This window comes from Dromiciops gliroides, chromosome 1 (genome assembly GCF_019393635.1).
Source record: "Dromiciops gliroides isolate mDroGli1 chromosome 1, mDroGli1.pri, whole genome shotgun sequence".
Classification (NCBI taxonomy): Eukaryota; Metazoa; Chordata; class Mammalia; order Microbiotheria; family Microbiotheriidae; genus Dromiciops; species Dromiciops gliroides.
The window spans coordinates 442,708,007-442,731,349 of NC_057861.1; the positions used below are offsets into that span (position 1 = coordinate 442,708,007).

The 23,343-nt window shown below is 36.8% G+C and overlaps 1 protein-coding gene across 3 annotated transcripts in view; it reads left to right on the plus strand.

Moving 5' to 3' along the window:
• The window catches only part of XRCC4 (X-ray repair cross complementing 4), a 364,483-nt gene that overhangs the window by 186,925 nt on the left and 154,215 nt on the right, over positions 1–23,343 (plus strand). For all 3 annotated transcript variants that reach the window (XM_043976414.1, XM_043976413.1, XM_043976415.1), the window contains 2 exons: positions 3,847–3,999; positions 5,493–5,599. In XM_043976414.1, the coding sequence (XP_043832349.1) occupies positions 3,847–3,999; positions 5,493–5,599 (260 nt within the window). The remainder of the gene's footprint in view (positions 1–3,846; positions 4,000–5,492; positions 5,600–23,343) is intronic.

Below are 23,343 nucleotides of genomic sequence, written 5' to 3' on the forward strand. Positions count from 1 at the left end.
TTTATTTAAAATCGAAATATACTTACCTTAGATATAACTCCCTGGGAGAGAGGTAGGATATAAGGGTTTCATGCTATGTCCAGAGGAGATAGAGCAATTATATGGAAGGCATAGTAGCTACATGTTAATAGCGAGAAAAGTATTAACATCAGAAGGGGTTGTCTAGGAAATATGGGAGCAGGTCATCATCAGTTGATATCTGAACAATGAAAAAAGCAACTTGTTCAGTGGCTAGACGAGGTTTGATGATCTATTTCTCTGATAACTCCATATAATTCACCCCCATCCTTTATTTATTATTTATTAATTGATATGCTAATGAAAACTAAATCAAAAAGCCACTATAAAAGAAAATTTATGTATCTTGCTTTTAAATCTAATAGGCCTAGAAGAGACTAGGTTATGAATTCCTTGCTGTTAGAGATTGACTGAACTCATCTTGTATTCCTGGTGTATATAAGCCTTATCGACTCTTATGCTGAGTGTTACTTGTACATTTAATTATGAAACAATTTGTTGTTTTCATTTTATACAAAAGATTTATTTTAATTTGATGTTTCAATAAAGAGTTAATTTAAATAAATAGATTGAAATTCTCTTGATAGATGATTAGGACATACGATGTTTCATTTAAGAATTGTTAAAGTAATTTAAATGAAAATTCTGTTCAGCCATCTGTTATCACATTCAAATTAAATGAATTATTTCCTATATGAAACATCCCCAAAATATATTGTGTCAGAAAATGTAATATATGAGGGTCCTTTCTTCTTATATTTTCATACACTGCATTTCCAGTTGGCATCTATCTAATTTAATTACAAGTTGTGAATTAGGAGTTCTTGAATTATTTGAACACTTAAAAAAACCCAAACTTCCTAGTGGTATAGTATTTGTCCTTTTCTCATAATTAATTTATTACCAAAAAACAAAAACATCTTTTTGTAGGCCCTGAAAGGTAGCATGGTGTAGAAAGAGAAGTCTTCAAAGCCAGGTAGACCTGGTTTCCAGTCCCATCTTTGATATGTATTGGCTATGTGACCCTGAGCAGTCACTTCACTTCTCAGTGCTCCAGGCACCTCTCTAAGGCTATGAGTTCCAGAGAAAGCATCAGCTTGCATTCATGAAGGGAATTTCCTCACTTGGAGTTCCCTCCACCAGTGAGATCACAAGTTTAATCCCTCTCCCTCTCCCTAGAGCAGTCTAATTCTTTAAACATGGTAAGCATTTTGTTTCTATATGATATTTTATACTCAAGGTATAAAGGCAGTGGCATAACCCAGCATGCCCAAAGAGGTTAACTCTTCCTTGATTCCAGCCGTGTCTGTCAATGCTCAAACCACTTACTTTTAGCTTTAGTTCTTTGTCTTCCTTGTGATATGCTTCTTTTTCTTTACTAGATATAGAAATTCATATAAATAGCATTTATCAATCTAATACCTTACAACAAATGTTTGTTAAGTATAAGGTATAAGGTACTGTGCTAGGAACTAGGATTGTAAAGGCAAAATTTAAAAGTCCTTGTTCTGAAGGAGCTTTCATCCTACCCCAGGATCCATGACCTATGACCCAGGTCTCTTTCCAACTACAGCCCCATCCGAAATTCACTAGCTGTACGCAGAGCATTTTCCAGGATCTATTGGTCACAACTCAGATGTCCCAGCCACCCTACCCAGGCTTCTTCAGGAGATAACCTCCTCAGGCTCGGACCCTTCCTAGTCACCACCCTATCCAAGTCTCATGGGTTATACCTCAATGTTTCCATACTTGAGATCTCTCAGTCAAATCTCTAAGACTTGTTGGCTATAAACTCTTCTAGGGAATCCCTTGGTCACAATCATCCAAGACTTGCCAGTCATAACTCAAAACCCTTCCTGGTGGTAAATGAGGGCCCAGGTATCTCCCCAAGACCCTCTGGTCATAAGATGGTCCTCACCTTTCCCAGACCTCTCAGACTCACACAATCCTATGGCCTGCCTGACTCTAAACACAGGTTGGGCTCCCTCAAACCCCAAGTCCTATGATTTATGAAACAAGTCCTATAAAATGAGTAAGAAACAACTCATGTGAAATGATTCCTCAGAAAATTATCTAAGGTAACTGTTTTTTTGTTTTGTTTTGTTTTGTTTTTAGTGAGGCAATTGGGGTTAAGTGACTTGCCCAGGGTCACACAGCTAGTAAGTGTTAAGTGTCTGAGGCCAGATTTGAACTCAGGTACTCCTGACTCCAGGGCCGGTGCTCTATCCACTGTGCCATCTAGCTGCCCCAGGTAACTGGTTTTTTAAAATCTCATTAAAAAAATTTTTTTAACTCATTTCTATGTATATGGTGAATAAATTTTTAAAAGACTAGTTTTTAATATTGCCAATAGTTTCTTTAACTGGTCCTACAAAACAAATATAATGCCACATTTTCCTCTTCATTCACTTAAAGTCCTAAATTCTATGTATCCTTGACATCCAAATATGAAATGTATCTAAGGTGAATAAAGAGACATTTTCCATTATGCCAACATTTGCATATTTTCCCTTTTTATTTTCTTTTTTTGAGAGGGGATAAGTGAGTTTCCTGAAAATGTCAGAGCTCAGAGAAGATTACTATTAATAACCATTCTGTCATGGCACAGTCCAGCTCCAGGCACTTTTAGTTGTGTAAATGGTCTCTTAGCTGTTCAATTTATCTGGTAAATAGGAATAATAATATTTATACTACATCTACAAAGTCGTTGTTTGCAAAGCACTTAGCAAACCTTAAAACACTATATTAAGTATGAGTTATCATTCTCCTCATCAGAGAAGATGCTTTGATCTTGAAATAGATAAAATCTAAAGGCATATGTACTCATTTAATAGAAGTTGTTTTAATTTGTAAACTATAACTAGGGATACCAAAGTAAATGCAAAGTAAAAACCTGGACAGTATAGTATGAATATGAAAAAGTGGTAGAGTGTTTTCAGGATTCCTGAAGTAAAGTTATTACCGTCATGCAGATCACATATGAAGTATGTCCATATACTCTCCCCCTACTTCTCTGGCCAGATCAACTTTCTCCATGCATTGGAAGACTAAAATTAATATAATACTTTGTTAAATGATTTGACCACTTTTAGAAAAGTAATAGTAAAAGTTATAGGTCTTAGTATCTATATCGGAATTTTAATAAATAAAGGTTTACTCAGTTTGTTTATTAACATCACTCCAAACTATAAAACTATATGAATCCTCTGTTTCTTTTTATTGGACTTTTCAGTTTCATATGTAAATATATATATATATATATATATGTATGTATGTATGTATGTATTTTGTCATCAATGAATCCAAGAAATGGCTAAATTGGGGGATTTTCAATATTCATTCATGACTGAAATGAATTAGTATCTTTATTTTTAGCTAAATAATAATAACTACCCTTTATATAATGCTTTAAGACTTGTATCATGTGTTGCCTACATTTTCTCACTTAAACCTCAATGAGTCCTAGGTGAGATTATAAATCTGTCAAACTCAAATAGAAATGGGGGGGGGGGCACTAAACCATGCATAAAGATCCCTGGCAGATGCAAATTGACCTTGAAAACCACATATTAACATTATCTATGCTCTATTGTATTTTTATTTATTTTAAAAATATTTCCCTATCACATTTTAATTTGGTTCAAAGTGTACTTGGAAGTGTTCCAATACCATTTGGGCCACATGTTTGACACTTCTGCTATAAACTATACCAATAACAATGAACATTAGGGAATGATTTTGTTACACATTTTTCTTAAATCTTTTCATTGAAACTATTCAAATTAGAAGACCAATAAGTAAGAATTTAATTATGATTTTAAATTTTAGTCTTGAAAAGTGTGTGACTGCTAAAGAAAATCTGGAGGCAGACCTTTATAAGCGTTTTGTTCTGGTGCTGAATGAGAAGAAAGCAAAGATCAGAAGCTTACATACATTGTTAAAACAAGCCCAAGAACCAGAAAAGGACACACAAGATGAAAGGTATTTGGAATTTATAATTGGATATCTCATTACTGGATGACAAATATGTACATTTTAATTATATTTCTTCAGACTTAATGAATGTTAGTCTGCTTAACCTTTCAATAATATAATGTTCATGGCCTCAAATAAGCTAATAAGTGTTATAGTTTTAGATTAGGATTTAAGAGACAAGGATTCTGTTAATTGTTATTGACTTCATGACATTAAGTAGGTCATTTGACCTCTCCATGTCTATCTAAAATTGACACTGATAAAATGGAGACTACTGATTATTGCCACTTCATTCATAAGTATTCCCTGACGTTAAGGAAGATATTTTTTATTCTCTCCCCTCCTATGAATATTATCATATTTTTCATATTTTTGAAGCAAAATACAACTTTTCAAGCTGTGTTTTTTATGCTTAGTTTCTGCTCATCTTCAGGTTTTAGAGTTGCCTTGTTTTCCTTAACCATGAGCTGTTTCTTTTTGCATTCTTAGGAATATCTTTTTCCCGTGTTCATGTTTTTTTGTTTGTTTGTTTGGGTTTTTTTGGTGAGGCAATTGGGGTTTAAGTGACTTGTAAAGTGTCTGAGGCCAAATTTGAACTCACGTCCTCCTGACTCCAGGACTCCAGGGCTGGTGCTCTATCCACTGCTCCACCTAGCTGCCCCCCCCCCCCCCCGTGTTCATGTTAAAGTGAATGCTCCAATGTGCTGGAGGCTTTTCTTGGGTTCTTTTAATATTTCATGAATACAGGATCAATGAAACATTTCTTTTAAAAAATTACACAGGGGAAGCTAGGTAGCACAGTGGATAAAGCACTGGCCCTGGATTCAGGAGTACCTGAGTTCAAATCCGGCCTCAGACACTTGACACTTACTATCTGTGTGACCCTGGGCAAGTCACTTAACCCCAATTGCCTCACAAAAAAAAAAAATTCACAAATAGCATTACATTCCTTGAGCTGCTTATCTATTAACCTTCTCTCTTATTATACAATAGCTCTCCCTCCTTTAAAATGTTTTTAATATCAGTATTTAATATCTTTCTTTTGTAGATCATAGAGTATTTTAAAAACAAACTGGAAAAACACATATGACTTTTTCATCAGTTAGGTGGCAAGTATTGGAAAATCTCTTTAATAGGTGTCAAGTTTTGGCATGTATTGAGATGGTATAATAGCCAATGGAAAATGGATTCAAGAATTATTTATAGAGAATAATGGCCCCAAACCATCAAACCACTTTTTGTTGTATTTTATTTTTAGTGGGGAATCTTTATATTACTAGAATTAATATTGATTTTTTGCCCCTATAAAATGGCAACCTCTAACAAATGTATATGCTGGTAAAATTGGTTTATGTGTTTGTCTAATCAGAATTATGTTCCTATGATCCTCTCTGAAGCTTTTACCATAAAACATATGCAATAATGTTGCTGGATTTTTTTAAAATCTGACCCAGAATAGTTAGATAAATACATTTTAATAACCCTTTCTTTGTCTCTAGGGAATCTGTAGACAATGCCCAAAAATTGAACAAAAGAGAGGCAGCCTATGATGAAAGTACTGATGAAGAAAGTGAAAATCTACCTGTTCCTTCTGAAGTGGTTCCAGGTAAGAACAAAATATGTTTCCCCTTTTGGATCTGTTAATATAGTGCTGTCTTCTAAAATGCATTGTAGATGTAGCATACTATAGTGCTAAGAGGGGTGGCCTCAAGGCTGTGAAGATCGGGGTTCAAGTGCTCCCTCTGACACACACATGCCTGACCTTGGCTGAGATTTAACCACTCAGGACTCTGAGCAGCTCGCTAAGACTCGAAGTTACAAAGAAGATGCTGATCTGCTTTGGTACAGGGAATGTCCTCAATCAGGAAGTATACTAGTAAAATCAAAGGTCCAGTCTCTATACCTATTACCATATTACTTTAAACAACAACTAATTGGCTGCTTGAAAAGAAGTGTTTGGGGGGGCAGCTAGGTGGCGCAGTGGATAGAGTACCGGCCCTGGAGTCAGGAGGACCTGAGTTCAAATCTTGCTTCATATAGTTGACACTTACTAGCTGTGTGACCCTGGGCAAGTCACTTAACCCCAATTGCCTTACCAAAAGGAGGAGGAGGAGGAGGAGGAGGAGAAGAAGAAGAAGAAGAAGAAGTAGTAGTAGTGGTTGGTTAGAATTAGAACTTCAGTGTTTGGAGATTAAAGCTAATACTTCTTAAGCTTTTTTAAAAAATCCCTATAAAAGAAACTAACCCACCAATGGAATAAAATAAACAAATTTGAGCACACATAAGCATATTGTTAGCCAAGCAAAAGGCATGTACTATAGCTTGCTGTGCTCCATTGGGAAAAAACTCTAGATGTGGAACTTCTAAGGACTTGAGCTTGAGTCACCTGATACACTATTTAACAACCATGAAACCTCAGGTAAATTCCTTAATCTCATTTGGCTAGGCCTCAGTTTCCTCATGTAAACAGGGCCATTTACTTGCTCTATCTGTTAGTCACACTAAAGTTCAAGTGCTTAGTATTTTGGAGACCTGAGCTCATCTTGAGCCATTTTGGATAAGCTAGACCTTTGAACCCAGAAAAAAAAAATCTCTAAAGCCATCTTAGAACCAGCCCCAAGCCTATAAAAGACATTATATAAATTCTTGATTAACTGACCCGATAAAGTATTAGACATTCACAGGGTTATATTTGGTTCTGCACGAAACCCCCAATTTCCCCCAAATGCTGTACCATAGAAATTAAATTACTTTGCTTTTTATAGTACAGGTTATGCATATCTTACACTGATACCTCATTTATATGTGAAATAAATCCTTTTATGATCAAATGTAAGAAAAACCTCCCAAAGAAAAACAATTTGTGCTCCTTTCCATTTAAACCCTCAGAATGCTGGGTAAACGCAATAGGTCTGGCTCTAATTCTGTCTTCAGAGCATCACACCTCTCTCTGAAGTCAATGGAAATTTTTCTTGAAAAGGAAATACACAGCTATATCTGGGGGCAATAGAATTTGGTTCTTTCATGTGTGCAGACAATTTATAAAAAGTAACTTCTTATAAAACTCTACTATTTTAAATTTGGCAAAACTTTTCAGTTTTCCCCAATGTTTAGTTTAAGCAGTATATTTTATTGTGCTCCATAATGTTTTTTTTTTTAACTCAAATCTCTTTCAAGAGATAAATTTATCCCATGGTTCTCTGATTCTAATGTCTTTACGTTTAACTTATCAGAATGCTGTTCTGCAGGAACTTTTTGATGTAAAAGAATTAGGAGCATTTTTATTAGCCATTTAACTGTCCCTTTCCTTCTGGTTTTCATATAAAAAATTAGGAAGCTGAAGTTTGCCAAGGAGAAATGAAACACAGATCCAAAATGCTTGAACTTGGTTTAAAAAATAGATTCTACAAAATCTGAGTAGGAAATGTATATATTAAAATACAAAGGGGGTCCTCTTTCAGTTTAGTAAATAAAGATATGAAATTTTTATTGGGTGGGTAGAACTCATCTTTAGGGGACTAGCAAATCTTTGATTTTATCATATAGGCTGCAGGTTACTTTGATTCCCCCCACACACACACACAGTAAGGTTCAGAGGAGAGAGTAAAGGAGAGGAGAGGAGAAGAAAGAACGAAAAAGGACTAGAGGGAAGGGAAGAGAAGGGGAGAGAAAATGGAAACTGACAGGAGATGGGAGAAAAGAGAACTTAATGTATCCATTCTTTTTTTGTGTAAATCATTCTTCAAATTGGACTTATGCAACCTAGTAGTAATGCTCACTATGTAAAGTGCTTTAGATTAATTATTAAAATCCCCAAATATCCTCTGGAGTTAAATATGTGCTATTATCCCTTTCCTGGATAATGAAAGAGGTTAAGTGATTTGCCCAGGGTCACTTAGTGAATCTGAATCTCCCATTCAAGAAAACCTTTCATTTACTTTTATCTATGTATGCTGAAGAAAGGATAGAGTAATTTGCAATAAATTGCTAGGCAACCTCTTTATGAACAGATTATTTTTTTTGTTCCTTTATCTTTTAATAATAATGAGATATATTTTTTGTTAAGCTAGGAATAATGAACCCATTTGGATACAAAAAGGATAGATAATCATCTTGTATTAAATCAGAAATTAAAATTTTAAAAAATTATTTGCTAAGCCAGAGAAATGAAAGTCCCATTACTTCCCCTCCCATACTCTGTGATCTAACCAAAATGCCTTCTCTCTGTTCTTCACAAGGGACACTCTCTCCTTGCCTGGCCCAGCCTTGGTATATACTCCCTCTTTTCCTCTTCCTTATTAAATCGCTCTCTTCCTTTCAAATTCAGTTTTATTTTTATTTATTCTTTTTAAATCATAAGAGTATTTTTATTATTTTCCAGTTATGTGTAAAGATAGTTTTCAACATTTGTTTTCCTAAGATTTCTAGTTCCAAATTTTTCTCCCTCCCTCTCTTCTTTCCCTCGCCCCCAAGACAGAAAGCAATCTGATATAGGTTATATATGTACAATCACATTACACATATTTCTGCATTAGTCATCTTGTGAAAGAAGAATCAGAACAAAAGGAGAAAACCTCAGAAAACAAAAACAAAAGTAGGTTCAATCTGCATTCAGAATCCGCACTTCTTTTTTCTGGATGGGAGAACATTTTCCATCATGAGTTCTTTGGAATTGTCTTGGAACACTGTATTGCTGAGGGCTAAGTGAGCTAAGTCTATCAGAGTTGATCATAACACAACGTTGCTGTTGCTGTTTCTGTTGCTGTGTACAATGTACAATGTTCTCCTGGTTCTGCTCACTTCACTCAGCATCAGTCCACTTAAGTCTTTTCAGGTTTTCCTGCCTGCTCATTGTTTCTTACAGCACAATAGTATTCCATTACATTCATATACCACAACTTATTCAACCATTCCCCAATTGATGGGCATTCCCTAGATTTCCAATTCTTTGCTACCACAAAGAGAGCTGCTATAAATATTTTTATACATGTGGGTCCTTTTCCCTTTTTTATGATTTCTCTGGGATACAGACCTAGTAGTGTTATTGCTGGGTCAAAGGGTATGCACAGTCCCAGAGCCCTTTGGGCATAGTTCAGAATTGCTCTCCAGAATGGTTGGATCAGTTCACAGCTCCACCAACAATGCATTAGTGTTCCAATTTTTCCACAGCTTCTCCAACATTTATTATTTTCCTTTTTTGTCATATTAGCCAATCTGATAGGTGTCAGGTGGCCAAATGTGGTTTTAGCACCACATTCTGCATGGAGCTTTTCTTGGGCTCCTCTGCCTTTTACTGCCCTCCCCCCCCCCAAACTTCCTTGCATTTAACAACTTTGTATTTCTTTGGCTTTATTCTTTTTATGTTTATTCTCTATATGATTATATGTGTACTTACTGTTTCCTCTATTAGGAGGTAAACTCCTTTTGAGTAAGAATTCTTTCTTTCAGCTGGTACATAGTAGTGCTTAATAAGTACTTGATTGATTACCATAGGAACTGAACATTTTAAGATCCAAACATTTTTAGTGAGCACCAACAAAGACCATCTAAGTGATTAATCTGAATAACAGGCAAATGGAATGTATTTTATTAAGATGTATTTGCATGGCGGGGTGAGGTTCATTGGACTGAGAGTATAAACTGGTAAACAACAGAGATCATCTCTTTTAATTTTATTTTACTTCTTTTGTGCATACCCTTGCCCTATGGCTAGGTAATCTTTCCCCTATACCAGACAATGTCAAACTAGCTGCTGACAGGCCTCCAAAAGTCCTGAGAGAATGGGAACTAGATTAAAAACTCATGAAATTATAATTTATTTAACAAAATAAATGAAAATGCAATACAACATAGATGTTAATTTGTATTTTTCTAAGACAATACATAGCCTACTATTTCTATTTGCGTTTGACACCACTGCGGCCTCTTCCACCATCCTTACATTGTGACTAAAAAGGGTTATTAACTTTTTGCCTTCTCTTGAGGATAGTTTGGAAGAGAACTAATGAAAGATAAGACTTTGCCATTGTGAAGTATTGTTTATGCAAAATTATGCTGAATGGCATATACATCCTTTAAATTACACTAGAAGATCTTAGCTTCCCAAAGTGTAACCCCCCCACCCCAGAACCTGGAAAGTGTCAATAACATCACCTGGTGATGACTACATTTTTATTTTTCCTGGAACAGGTGTTGTAAGCCCCAGCAGTTTGCCACCCAAGACTGTCAGAGGGGGAATAAGGGCCTATTAAAGGTCCTTTTTTGTACTGGGAGTACTTGAAAGGCTTTGGGTCCTCTGGATCTTTCCCTGCATTCTAACTCAGACAGTCTCGGGCAGGCCATACTTATTCTGAGGAGTTTCTCTGTACACATGGACCACCTTACCTTCTGGAAAGCCAAGGATCAATTCTAGCTCCTTCCATTCACTGTGTTAAGTGAGTTCCTAATTTAAGCAAGAATCTCTCTTGCTTCTGCCCTTAGAACCCTGCTAGGAGTTGGCACTATTAAGATGCAATTCAGAGTCATGGAATCTCTGAGTTGAGGGACCTCAGAGGCGATGTCTAACTGCAAAAGAATTCTTTGTACAATACACTCAGTAAATGATTATCCAGGCTTTGTTGGAAAACTTTCTGTGAGGGAGAACCTGCTGCCTCTCAAGGCAGCCTGTTCCACTTTTGGACAACTTAATTATCAAGCAGTTTTTCCTTGCATTGAACCTCTATCGGCCTTTCTGATTGCATGTTATGTGGAATCATGAAATTTGTGCCCCAGCCTTTGGGCCACCAGGTGATGCAGTAGATAGAACTTGAGACTTAGAGTCAGGAAGAACTGAGTTAGAATCTTCCTTCAGACACAGTTGTGTGACCCTGGCGGGGCAAATTGCTTAAATTCTCTGTCTACATTTCCTCATCTATAAAATGTGTATGATAATCATAGCACCAACCCCACAGGGTTGTTGTGAGATTCAGATGAGTTAACATATGTGAAGTTTTTTGCAAACCTTAAAGTTCTATATTAATGTTAGATGCTGCTGCTACTTCTATTACTACTGCTGCTGCTGTTTCTGTGATAGCTTAGCCGTTGTTGGTTTTTCTGAAGCAGGGGTATAAGGATAGGGATGTGGATATATATTTTACCTATCTAGCTTTTGGCCACCTCAATAATGACCATATGTATCTGACAGCAGCTGAAAAGCAGTCAGTGGTTCTGCACCCTTTGTTTTTTCTTTTTTTTTTTTTGCGGGGCAATGAAGATTAAGTGACTTTCCCAGGGTCACACAGCTAGTAAGTATCAAGTGTTTGAGGTCAGATTAGGGTACTTCTCAGGTACTTCTGAATCCCCATCGGTGCTTTATCCATTGCACCACCTAGCTGCCCCCTGTTCTGCCCCCTTTTGATCTGGCTGTTTAATTCTTGGGTAATTTTAGAAAGTGTGACTCTTTGAGCTCCATTGTCTGAATATGAATAACTATATTATTGGAGAATTTTTTTTTCTTCTGAATATTCTATTTTAAAAAGTGTTCATTGTTGACCACGAAGCACATCTTAATCTCAAAAACAACTAAAAACGTACTACTTTAGACAAAATCAAATTTCTTTTTATAACAGAATTTTGATAGAATATCATTTGAAAGTACATCTTTTATTGATTCCTCACAAATAGTTATCACAAGATACACTGTTCATAACTATAGAAACTAATCAATGTCTTGAGAAATATATCAGTATAAGGGCAGCTAGATAGCGCAGTGCATAAAGCACTGGCCCTGGATTCAGGAGGGCTTGAGTTCAAATCTGACCTCAGACACTTGGCATTTACTAGCTGTAAGATCATGGGTAAGTCACTTAACCCTCATTGCCCCGCAAGAGAGAGACAGAGAGAGAGAGAGAGAGAGAGAGAGAGAGAGAGAGAGAGAGAGAGAGAGAGAGAGAGAGAGAGAGAAATATATTAGTATAAATTTTCCCGCTTTGCAAAAAATTGAAAACAATTATGGGTTAGCAATTTTGTTTTAATTACCTTGACTTTCTTATATAGGAGAACAGTACTTCATCATAAATTTCTGTAGCCTCTTTAAATTGCTTTCATCACTCTTGTTTCTTAGGTTGAAGAGCTCACTCCTGCCAGTTACTTAGGCTTCAAGTAAAGTTGGAAAGTTTCCTGAAGGAAAATGTGATAATTTCCATATATGATGATAATAATGCTTCAGAGCACTTTATAGGTTACCCCTCCCATTCTCAAAAATACTTTGTATTTACTCTGTATCTATTTTGTGCTCCCTTCTCTGTGTACATGTTGTTTCTCCTCCAGTAGAGTTTAAATTCATTTTTTAAAGCAGGATCTGTTTTGTGTTTTCTTTCATATTTCCAGCATTTAGCCCAGTGCCTTGTATATAGTAGGTGCTCAGCAAATGCTTCTTCAGTTGAATAGAAAGTATTTCCATTTACAATTTAATTTGATCCTCAAAACAGCCTGGTTGTTATTATCATCTATAGTTTATAGATGAGGTTCAGCCAGACATAATAAATTGACAATAGGCACACAACTAGTAAGTGGCAGAGTTGGGTCTTGACTGCAGATCTGGTGTTTCTTTCCTAAATTTAGTGAGTTTATATTTGGCAAAATCAAACTGACACAGATTTGAGAAACATGACAAAATATAAAACTTCAAAAAGCTTTCATCCTTTTTACAGCAGACATATATTCATGATGGGGATAATATTCACTGCTGATAAGCATACCCAGAATCCATACTCTAGACCAACATAATCTTGTCCAATTGCTTACCTTATTTTATTCTTTTCTTTTTTAAATAGAGACTGGAATAAAACCCTGAAATTTTAAAATTCATCTCTAGCCTGGAAGGGCACTTAGGTGGTGCAGGGGATAGAGTGCTGGGCCTAGATTCAGGAGACTTCAGTCACCTTCATGAGTTCAAATCTGGCCTCAGACACTTACTAGTCATGTGACCCTGGGCAATTCACTTAAATCTGTTTGCCTCAGTTTCCTCATCTGTAAAATGAACTGGAGAAGGAAATGGCAAACAATTCTAGTGTTTTTGCCAAGAAAACCTCAGATGGGGACATCAAGAATCAGACAGGACTGAAAAATGATTGAACAACAGCAATAACAACCAGCCTGGAAAAACAAAAACAATTTGAATGTATATGTTCTAGTGATAGTGAGCTTTTTTTTTTTTTTTTCGTGAGGGGCCAAACCAATTTAAGAAATATTTATTGCATGCTTTCTAATGCTAGGTATTATTCTAGGTTTTGTGGGAGTTAAATGAACAAGGCATAGTCCATGACTTCAAGGAATTTATAATCAGTTGTGGAAAATAAGGTATATCCAAAATAGAAAGGACGCACAGATTGAGAGTCACAAAGCTTGAGTCTGATACTGTCTCTGTCATTCCTTGTGTGATCTTAGATAAGTTGCTTATCCTTTGTGAGCTTTAATTGCTTTAACTATAAAATGAGAGGGTTCAGCTAGATGACTTTCATGGAGCCTACCAGACAGCCCTAAATCTATGATCCTACAAACTAAAAACTACTGTATGGAATAGAATAAATGTGCTAGAAGAGATAACACATCTCTATTGGAGAAGTAAAAGAAATTACTCCTTTTTTGGTTCATTTTCCACCAAAAGGCAATTTCTTTAACCTAAAAAGGTCAAACAACCAGGGTCAAAAGAGATTTAGAGACCTGGACAGGCAAAAAAAAAAGATAACAAGTTAATCCCAGTTACTCTAAATAAGTTCAGATCTCCAGGTCCAGATGAATGCCATTCCGGAGTACTAACAGAACTTGAATACTTGATCACATAAGCTTTGTTTCTAATCTTTGACAAATCATAGAGAAAAAAAGACAGAGGTTTTAAAAGATTAAATATGAACAATTTTTTAAAAAGCTGGGGAGGGGGGAGACCATTCACAAAATAGTAGACCAGGGAGCTGCATGTTAAACTCTGTGATTACAGTCTAAATATAAATATAGCTAAGGATTTGTCATGTGGAAGAGAAATTATACTTATTTTGTGTAGCTCTGCAGGGCAGAGTTTTGTTGTTGTTGTTGTTGTTGTTCATCCTTTGTTTTTGAATAAGATCAGTAACATCACAGGTAATGTCTTGACTTTCTCATGAATTGGATTTAAGTGGGGCAGAGCTGCGCAAAGTCATCAGCACCACTCTTTCCTCCTGAGTTATCAAAGGCCAGTGGCAGGACAGAAGTCAGGATGATTGTCAGTGACCTGGGATGCAGTGGATGACTTTGGCATCTTTGATATCTGACCAAGCTCTGAGCACTCCAAGACACCTGCTTCATCTGCCTTTGTGACCATTGGAATAAATTGTCTTCATCACCCATTCCACCATGCTCTCTCCCTTTGAGGACGGAATAGGTACCGATGGGTAGAAGTTAGAGGTTAGCAGATTATATAATTCACTATGATGTAGAACTTTCCAACAATGAGAGCTGTCCAAAAATTGAATGGCCTGACTTATAAAGACTTGTCGTTGTTGTTGATGATCTTGTTAATCAGTCATTTTTGTCATGTCCCACTATTTGTGACGCCATCTGGATTTTTCTTGCCAGAGTTACTGGAGTGGTTTGTCATTTCCTTCTCCAGCTTATTTTATGGATGAGGAACTGAGGCAAACAGCATTAAGCGACTTTCCCAGGGTCACATAGGTATAAGTTATATGAGGCCAGATTTGAACTCAGGGATATGAGCCTTCCTGACTTTAGACCCAGCATGCCATCTGCTGCACCACCTAGTAAAGTGGGTGGAGCACACTGGTTCTGGAATCAGGAAGACCTGAGTTCAAATCGCACCTCAGATACTAGCTATGTGACCCTAGGCAAGTCATTTAATTACTATTTGCTTCAGTTTCCTCAACTGTAAAATGGGAATAAGAATTTGCTTGTTGCGAGGAACAAGTGAGATAATATTTGTAAAGCACTTAGCACAGTGCCTAACACATAGAAGGCACTATATAAATACTTTTTCCCTTTCCTTTTCCATCCCTCCTTCCCCCTTTTGATGTAGTGTATTCCATCCCAAAGTGTTCTGTTCATGAAGAGGTTGGACAACTTAGGCTTGCATGTTGTGAAATTGATTCCTATACTGGGTACATTGTTGGCCAAAATGACCTCTAGTGTTCTTTCAATCAATAGTATTCTATGCTTCTCTAACACAACTATGGAGCAGTCTGTATACTGCAGCATTATATTTTCATGAGTCAAGTTTTTGAGATTCAGGAATGGATAAATGACAATGTAATATTCTAAAACTGTGGCCTTTGGGAGATTATGAACTGCTTTCCATATTCACTGTGACCCAGTGAATTTAGTGTAAGATTGAAGGAGACCCAGCTATCATAATGTCTTGATCATGGAAGCACTTAATAAATAAAAGCTTGTTGAATTTAATGTATAATCCCTATTGTATGTGTGGCTGAATATTTACATTGGCCCCATAGAACTGAAAACTCTAAGCAATCCAAAGTATAATATCAGTGCAACAATTTCGACATCAGTTTCAAACTGTGTAGTGCGGTCTTCTCCTTACTAGGATACTAGGCTCTACCTCAAGCAACACATCTGTTTTCTTGAGCAGATTCATCAGCATCACCTATAAGTCATCTTTAACATCAAAAGCCTAGGCAGCCTTACCAGCAATGAGGACCTGGAGTGCAGCCAGCCCACCAGCATTGAAGCAATGCTCACTGCAGCTTAATTCTGATGATCTGGACGTGTGTGAAGGATGGATGACAGCAGCCTAGCTCAGCAGCTGCTGTATGGAGCGCTGAAGTAAGGCTGCCATGAGGAGGGTGAGCAGGAGGAATGCTAAAAGTAGATACAAAGGAATCACCAACTCGGGCAACCTGATATCACCAGGAACACTGGGACCCAGCAACTGCAAACATGTCAAGCTGCTGTGGAGCCCTCCAAGAGACTGGTGTTCTCATTTTAAATAAACAGCCGCTAGAGCCACCTACAAGGAACAGGCCATACATGTGAAAGGTCCTAATGCTGGTCATGACGATTCTCAGAGTTATTGCTTAAGGAATAACATTTTAAACCGTGCTGTTTTTTGAATACGGTTGGACTTGATCTCTGGGTTTCCTTCCAGTACTGCAATTCTAAGATTGAGTGAAAGACAATTATATGTGTGACGAAGAAGTCATTTTCTGTGAAAGTTAAAATGTAAATTTATTTTGTGCTTTTGGGTTTTCAGGAATGTAGTCTTTTTTATATATAACTTTGTTTCATGTGTTTCATGTTTCTCATATTGTTTAAGACAAACTCCTGAAGTATATGAGGGGCCCAAATTTTGGGATAGAATATACTGGGCTTCTTTGCTTTTAGTCTAAGAGGTACAAATGTATTCAAGAAGAGAAAGATTTAGTGACATTAATGTTCTGTTAGGAGAAATAGAGAAGTTCACACCACCATTGTTGGTACTGTTCTGGTTGGGCTGAAAAGCCAATATGAAAAAGTGAAGTGATTTATAGCCAATCTTCACTGTAAGGACTTAGTGTGAATGCTTAGGATGACAGGTGCTAAATAAATGTAAATTAATTCTACTTTTTTATGCATTCTTTTTAAAAATTGCTTAGTGTATATGCAGTTCAACTAAATTGTTGAGGAAGTATCTACATCTGTTGGCTTTTTTCTGTCTCTAGAACTTTCACATTTGTTTTACTTCCTGTCCCCAATAGTACTCTGTTAAGAGGCACTAATAAATTTGCTAAACCCTGACTTGAAATAGTTAACATTCATTTAAGTATTTTTGTTAGCCAAGATGGAAGTAATATTTTTTTTTTCCAGAGCTACCAAAAGCAAAAGTTGTCAGCACTTCTTTGCAGATCTGAGGTTCCCATCCTTGTAGTGGTATGTATTTTAGAAAAGCTGTGACCTTTTATTCTTCATCTATCTCCTTGTGAAATTTAAAATAACTGCTATACAGCTTCTGATCCAGCCAAGGTTAAGGCGGGGCAGGGTAGACAATTCATGACAATTCCCAGTAAAGTGACTTCAGCTTTATGCTCTCTTGAGTTCCTATCTTAAAATGAGCCCCACCTACCTTTAAAATTTAGCTATTTGGACATTTGAGCTTCTCCCAGACTTGTTTTTTGCAAAGTAATTATAATATTGTCAACATTTTCAAATGCTTTCAGTTCTCAATAAGTACTGTGTTTCTACAAAGGAGTACCTTGCACATATTATGCATTTAATCTTTGTTGACATGAATTGCATATGAGTATGTGTGTATATACTCTTCTTCACATACACCAAGTACAACCCCCTCTCTCAGAGTAGAACATGTGTTTTGACTATGCTTTTCATAGCCAGAAAATGTAACACCATCCCTACTCTTTGACCTAGTCAATTTTATGTTCAGTCAGGTAAATTTTCATGATAGTTGGCCAAGGTTAGGAGGACAGCATATAGTTATGGACCGGAGAAAAGCTATGAATTTTATACTTCACTACTTCCATGTATCCACGAGACCATCTTGGTAAGTGTTCCTTTTCCCAGTGCAGATCCCCAATCCTCTGCCCTCTGATCTTATGAACTTTCTCCCTTTCCTTTCCTTTTTCTTTTCTTTTCAAATCCAATTTCAGAAACTTATTAGCTGTATGGCTCTGGCCAAGTCACTTAACTTCTGCTTGCCTCAGTTCCTCAACTATAAAAAGGGAAGAAGAAGAAGAAGAACACAACTCCCAGGGTTTTTGTAAAGATAAAATGCAATACTTGTAAGATGCTCAGCTCAGTGCCTGGCACTTAGTAGACACTTAATAAATGCTTGTTCCCTCCCTTTCCCCCTTGTTCCTTTCTTTTTTCAGTCTGTTTGTAATGGGGGGAATTGGGGTATGGGTTGGATCAGGGGTTGGGGTTCTTATGAATTCCTCTTTAAAGAATTACACCCTCTTGCACACAAAAGTAGTTAGAATAAGGTGGTAGTTTATTTAGGAGCAAGGGAAGGGAAGGATGGGGGGAGGGAAACCATGAAAGAAATCCTGGGACTTCTCATGGGGAGATAGGCACAAAGCACAAGGCTCAGAGGTACCAAATCTCCTCAAACAGGAGGCTGGAAGGTACTTTTATAGAGGACTTATGGGGGTGGACCATCTGCCTGTGTAAAGTTCCTTTAGTGAGGGAGGACCATCCCCCACTGGTGGTAGCTGGGGGAATTGGGTGAGGAGTGGAGGACCATCCCCCACTGGTGGTGACTGGAGGAATTGGGTGAGGGGTGGCTATGGATCTCTCTTCAGGACACAAAGGCCACAGCCACACCCAAACTCATCTCCCCAGGGTAAGGGAGACCAGAATGAAGGGTAGGAATCCCAAGCTAGCTTAGTCCTATTTGGTTCCGCTTATCTCTCTAGGCCTTATCTGTCCTCTGGTTTAGTTTCTCAAGGAGAAGTTTCCTTGATGTGCCCCAGAGAAGTTCTGGGGTGCTCTGCACCCCATGACATGTTCCTTTTCCCTCTGTTTCTCTTCCTTCCTCTCTTCTTCTCTGTGCTCTCTTCTTTCTTTTTTTGAGACTGGGTCACCCAATCATGGCACATCCCGGTACTGATCAGCATGATAGTTTTGATCTGCTGTGTTTTCAGATCTAGGCTGGTTTGTCCCTCCTTCGGCTGCTTGATGGCTCCCCAGTGCCTGGGGAGCTCATCATATTGATAGTGGACTAGTTCAGATACTTAATCAGCTTAGCCTACTGCAGCTCATAACTCTAGAGCTCAAGCAATCCACCAGCTGCAGACTCATCTATCAGCAGAGATTAGAGGCATGGGCCACTGTGCCTAGCACCCTTCTTTTCCATGTATTTCTGTAAAGTCACCATGCAAAAACTGCCCAATTCAGTGGAATTCTTCCTCTTATTCTCTTAATATTTCATGGATACCAGCATACTAATAATAAAGTTACTAATTATGTCTCATTTATATAGCCATTTAAACTGTATAAAATACTTTCTTCACAGAAATATCCCCATGACAACTAGAAAACCTTCATAAATCTTATTTCTGTGTTCAATAAAGTTTTTCTGCATGTTTATTTTAAATATATATATAAGGCAAATTCACCCTTGATATAGCATATTGCCTCTCAGTGTCCATTATTATTTTGGACATGGTAAAGAAATTATAAATGTATTAGGGTTAGGAATAAGTACTTAAATGCTGGTTGACTGTTTCATAGAATGTTGTATATTTCATAGATATCCAATATAAATTAATAGTATAAAATATTATCAGTTAACAACATTTTCCTTACCGTATTGCTTAATTCCGGCCTTTCAGTAATATTTCTTTAAAATCTCACTGTCATGGGAAAAAGGTGGAGGTCTTTAGGTATTCCTCTGTAAAGAATTACACTTTAGCTTACAGTCTAAGTAGGATTAAAATAATGGTCTTTTATTTGGTACAAGAGAAAGTGACAAAGGAGGTGAATTAGAAATATCCTCCTCCCAGAACAGAAAATAGGCATGGGGTGACCACTTGAAAGTTGAAAGTTCCTTTTTGGGGTGGGGTGGGGTGGGGAAAGTTTGGATGCTTGTCATATTCCTGAGAGTGGGGGGGGGGGGGTTTGGAATGATGGCCCTGACCTCCAGGGTTATCTCTGTCTCCTAGCTCTGGTCAGGTAGTAGCCACACCTAACTGACTTTCCTGCTACAGAATGTTATCTTCCCTTACTTCTTAGGTGTGTCTGTCCTAATATCTAGTTCATCAGTCCAAACCTTAATAGTCCCTTGATTCCTTGATATGTCTGTCTTATTATCTGGTCATCTTTGGTTTTGCTTCTCACAGGAGGAATGTCTTCTGACTTATCCTAATTCCATGTCACTCACTCTCACAATATTTTCTGTAGATCAGAATTCTGTATGTGAAAGATCTTCCCAGACCACATTTAAAGGAATTTAGTTACTGAAGCACCTAGGTGGCATAATAAAGTGGCAGACATGTCAGGAAGACTCATCTTCCTGAGTTCAAATCTGGCCTCAGATACTTACTAACTACTTGACTCTGGATAAGTAACTTAGCCCTGTTTCCTTCAGTTTCTTCATCTATAAAATGAGCTGGAGAAGGAAATACCAAACCATTCCAGTATCTTTGCAAAGAAAACCCAAAATAGAGTCTCCAAGAGTTGAATCAACAAAATAAGGACAACTAAAGTGCTAAACACAATACTAAACCCTGGGAATACAAATACCAGTAGTCCCTGCCCTCAAGGAATTTACTTTATAATAAGAAAAGATAAAGTAGGAAGGGGAAAGGAGCAGGGCCAGCTTTGGGCCAGGTCTATGGAGGTCAAAATAAGGCAGAAAGTTAAAAGTTAACTTTATCAAAGCCAAGGAACCTACTGACTAAGTGGTAGTTACTTGTGGGTAGGTAATGGTCTGAGAAAAGGTACAGTGACTGGATTGGCAGGGAAGGGGAAGCATCATGAAAGATGGCCAGAATGTAATCTAAAAAGTAGTAGAATCTCCTGCTGATTGCTAGGTGCAGATAACTATGCATTAATAGTTTACCAAAATACAAATAGCCTCCCCAGTGAAATCCATAGCAGCTCTATAGAAATTGGTCAATTCACCCACAATTTATTAAATTAAAGCAGATCCAAATCTACCTTTAATGGTATCCCATGAGATTAGTCAAATTATAGGCATATGGGCAGTAAACAGGACTCACAATTCCACAATTGAGTGGGATGATCAGACAGGATTACATTTGGGAAATTATGGTGGTTGCTGTGATCCATGAAGCAAAGTTCTTTGAAGAAGAAATAAAATAAAAAGAACTCGAGGGTTAATAGAATGATTGATACACGTTAGATATAAACAAGCTGTATATGTTACTAAAACCTATTTACATGTGAAAAGTGTTATGTGTATAAAATACATTATGAGGTATGTATGTATATAACTCATATGGGGTGTGAGCCATTCATTATTGAGAGTGAGAGACACTACCAGCATTGCTACTTAAACTATTAAAATCAACAAAAACAAAACCTTCAGGGCATTCACTAGGGCTTCTGTGCAGAATTTTTGGGAAAACATTAAGAAGATGTGGAGGAGTATCCACCCTTATGAAGTCATGGACCCATGAAAGCACAATCCCACAAGTCAGGATTACTTAAGAGCTTCAGTGTCACCATACTAGATCAAACCGATTCGCCATCCAGGCTAACACTTTTGTCACTGACCAAAGAACCATTTGGTATTTTGAGTTTTTTTTAAGGAACTTACTTTCTTCCCTACACATTCATCTAAAAACTAGGAATGACTCCCCTATTTTTCCTTTAAAAACTATCGCCTTTAAATCTAAACCCTTCTTTAAAATCATATTTATTTTCAATAACACAAAGAATTTCTAGTTGGGTAAGGTATTACATTTGCCAATAGAAATAGAAGGCGTAGACTATTGACTAAAGATGATCTCATCAAATGAAATGATGTATTTGAAAAAAATTCAATAGATTTAAATAAGAGCCTTCAAGTTTTGGGTCTTATGGATATTTCCACTGTTGCCATAGGAAAATATTTTGGAACAGTTAATCCATTCAGTTCTTTTTTACATATCTAACATCATAGATCATATTTTAAGTTAAGGACCATCTATTGAGAACACTTGAGAATTTATGGTAGATACCTTTCAGTACAGAGAAAATGGCTCTGGGAATCATGCATATCTAATTAATCTCAGATATTATTTACTTGCCTTAGCTTTATAGGCATGTGCAAAACTATTAGTTGTTGGCACTATATAATGGAAATGATATAATGAGCTCTAGGAATTAGGAGGCCTGGATTCCATCATTCCAGTATAAATGCTTATATGATATTCATGACATGCCACTTAAATTTGCTTGAACATATCGCTTCTCCTTCAGCCTTATTTTCTTCAATCCTAAAATTTGGACAATAAGCCTGTTCTGGATATCTCAGAAGGACAGTGAGAGAATCGAATGTGATGATATATGTAAAAATGTCTTAAAAAGTACAATGCTCTGTATAATTGTAAGGAATTACTATTATTTATTAAAGCCTTCATTATTTGGTACTCCTCATAAGCCAGGTATCATAATTTCTAGCAGTTCATAATTCTTATTTCACTTATATTATGATTGGATTTAGTTTATTGAATAGTCTAATTTATCCTGCTCCTACCTCCCTGGTTCTTATTTTTATAAATTCATATGTTAAAAATGCCAGAGACGGTGTTAAAGATCATCTGATTCAACCTCCTAATTGTACAGATGAAGAAACTGAGACTCGGCAGGTCTTTCATCACATTCTCCTGGCTAATTAGTGTCAGAATTTTGACTCAAAGGTATTTTGACTCCTTAATGTTATGCATGATGGCACCAAAATACAGAAGGCCCTAAATTTGAAAGATCACTTCAGGATGAAAGGCAGTTATGACAGAACAGAATTAAGGGGGATTTAAACGGTTAGAAAGTCAACTTTATTTGAAGTAAAAGGATGATAGTGGGAATGATAATGTTTGAGGTGACTAGAAGAAGCAAGGTGAGAGAAGCATAAAATTGACAATAAAGTATATTCATTATTAGGTTAAAGACTGCCACAGTGTTTCTCATCTCAAGTTGCAAAGGGGCCATAGGAAGTTGTCCCATCATGTTATTATCCTGTGACACATAGTAAAAAAAAATTATATAGACCAGTATCTCCAGAACCTAATCCCATATAGGGAAAAAGTCTTTGAATACTTCTTTAAATTATTTAGATTTCTAGTTCATGTGAAGTCCCTGTATTCAGATTTCTAAAGGTGTACTAGAAAGATGAGTAGCTATGTGGCAGAGTGGATAGAGTGCCAGATATGGAGTGAGGAAGACTCCTCTTCCTGCATTCAAATCTGGCTTCAAACACTTACTAATTGCGTGGCCCTGGACAAGTCAAGTTTTCCTCAGTTTCCTAGTCTGTAAAATGAGCTGGAGAAGGAAGTAGCAAACCACTTTGATATCTTTGCCAAGAAAACCCCAAGTGGGATTATGAAGAATCAGACATGACTGAAACAACTGAATTGAACTAGAAAGATAATTGAAATAGAAAATTTGAACAAATAAAAATCACAGTGAGTATATGTGAAGAGTGGGTACTTTTTATGGAATAATTATTAGGAACAAATCATAGAAATAAGAGTTTCTAAGCAATTAAAGATATATTTTCCATTTTTTGTCATTCAATAACAAGTTAAGTAGGATTGTTATCTAATTAAATACAAACTAATTTGTAAAAGAATTACAGAGGAAGATTGTAAAACATTATTACCAATATGACTGCATCAAACAATGAAAAACATTGAAGCTTAAAAAAAATCT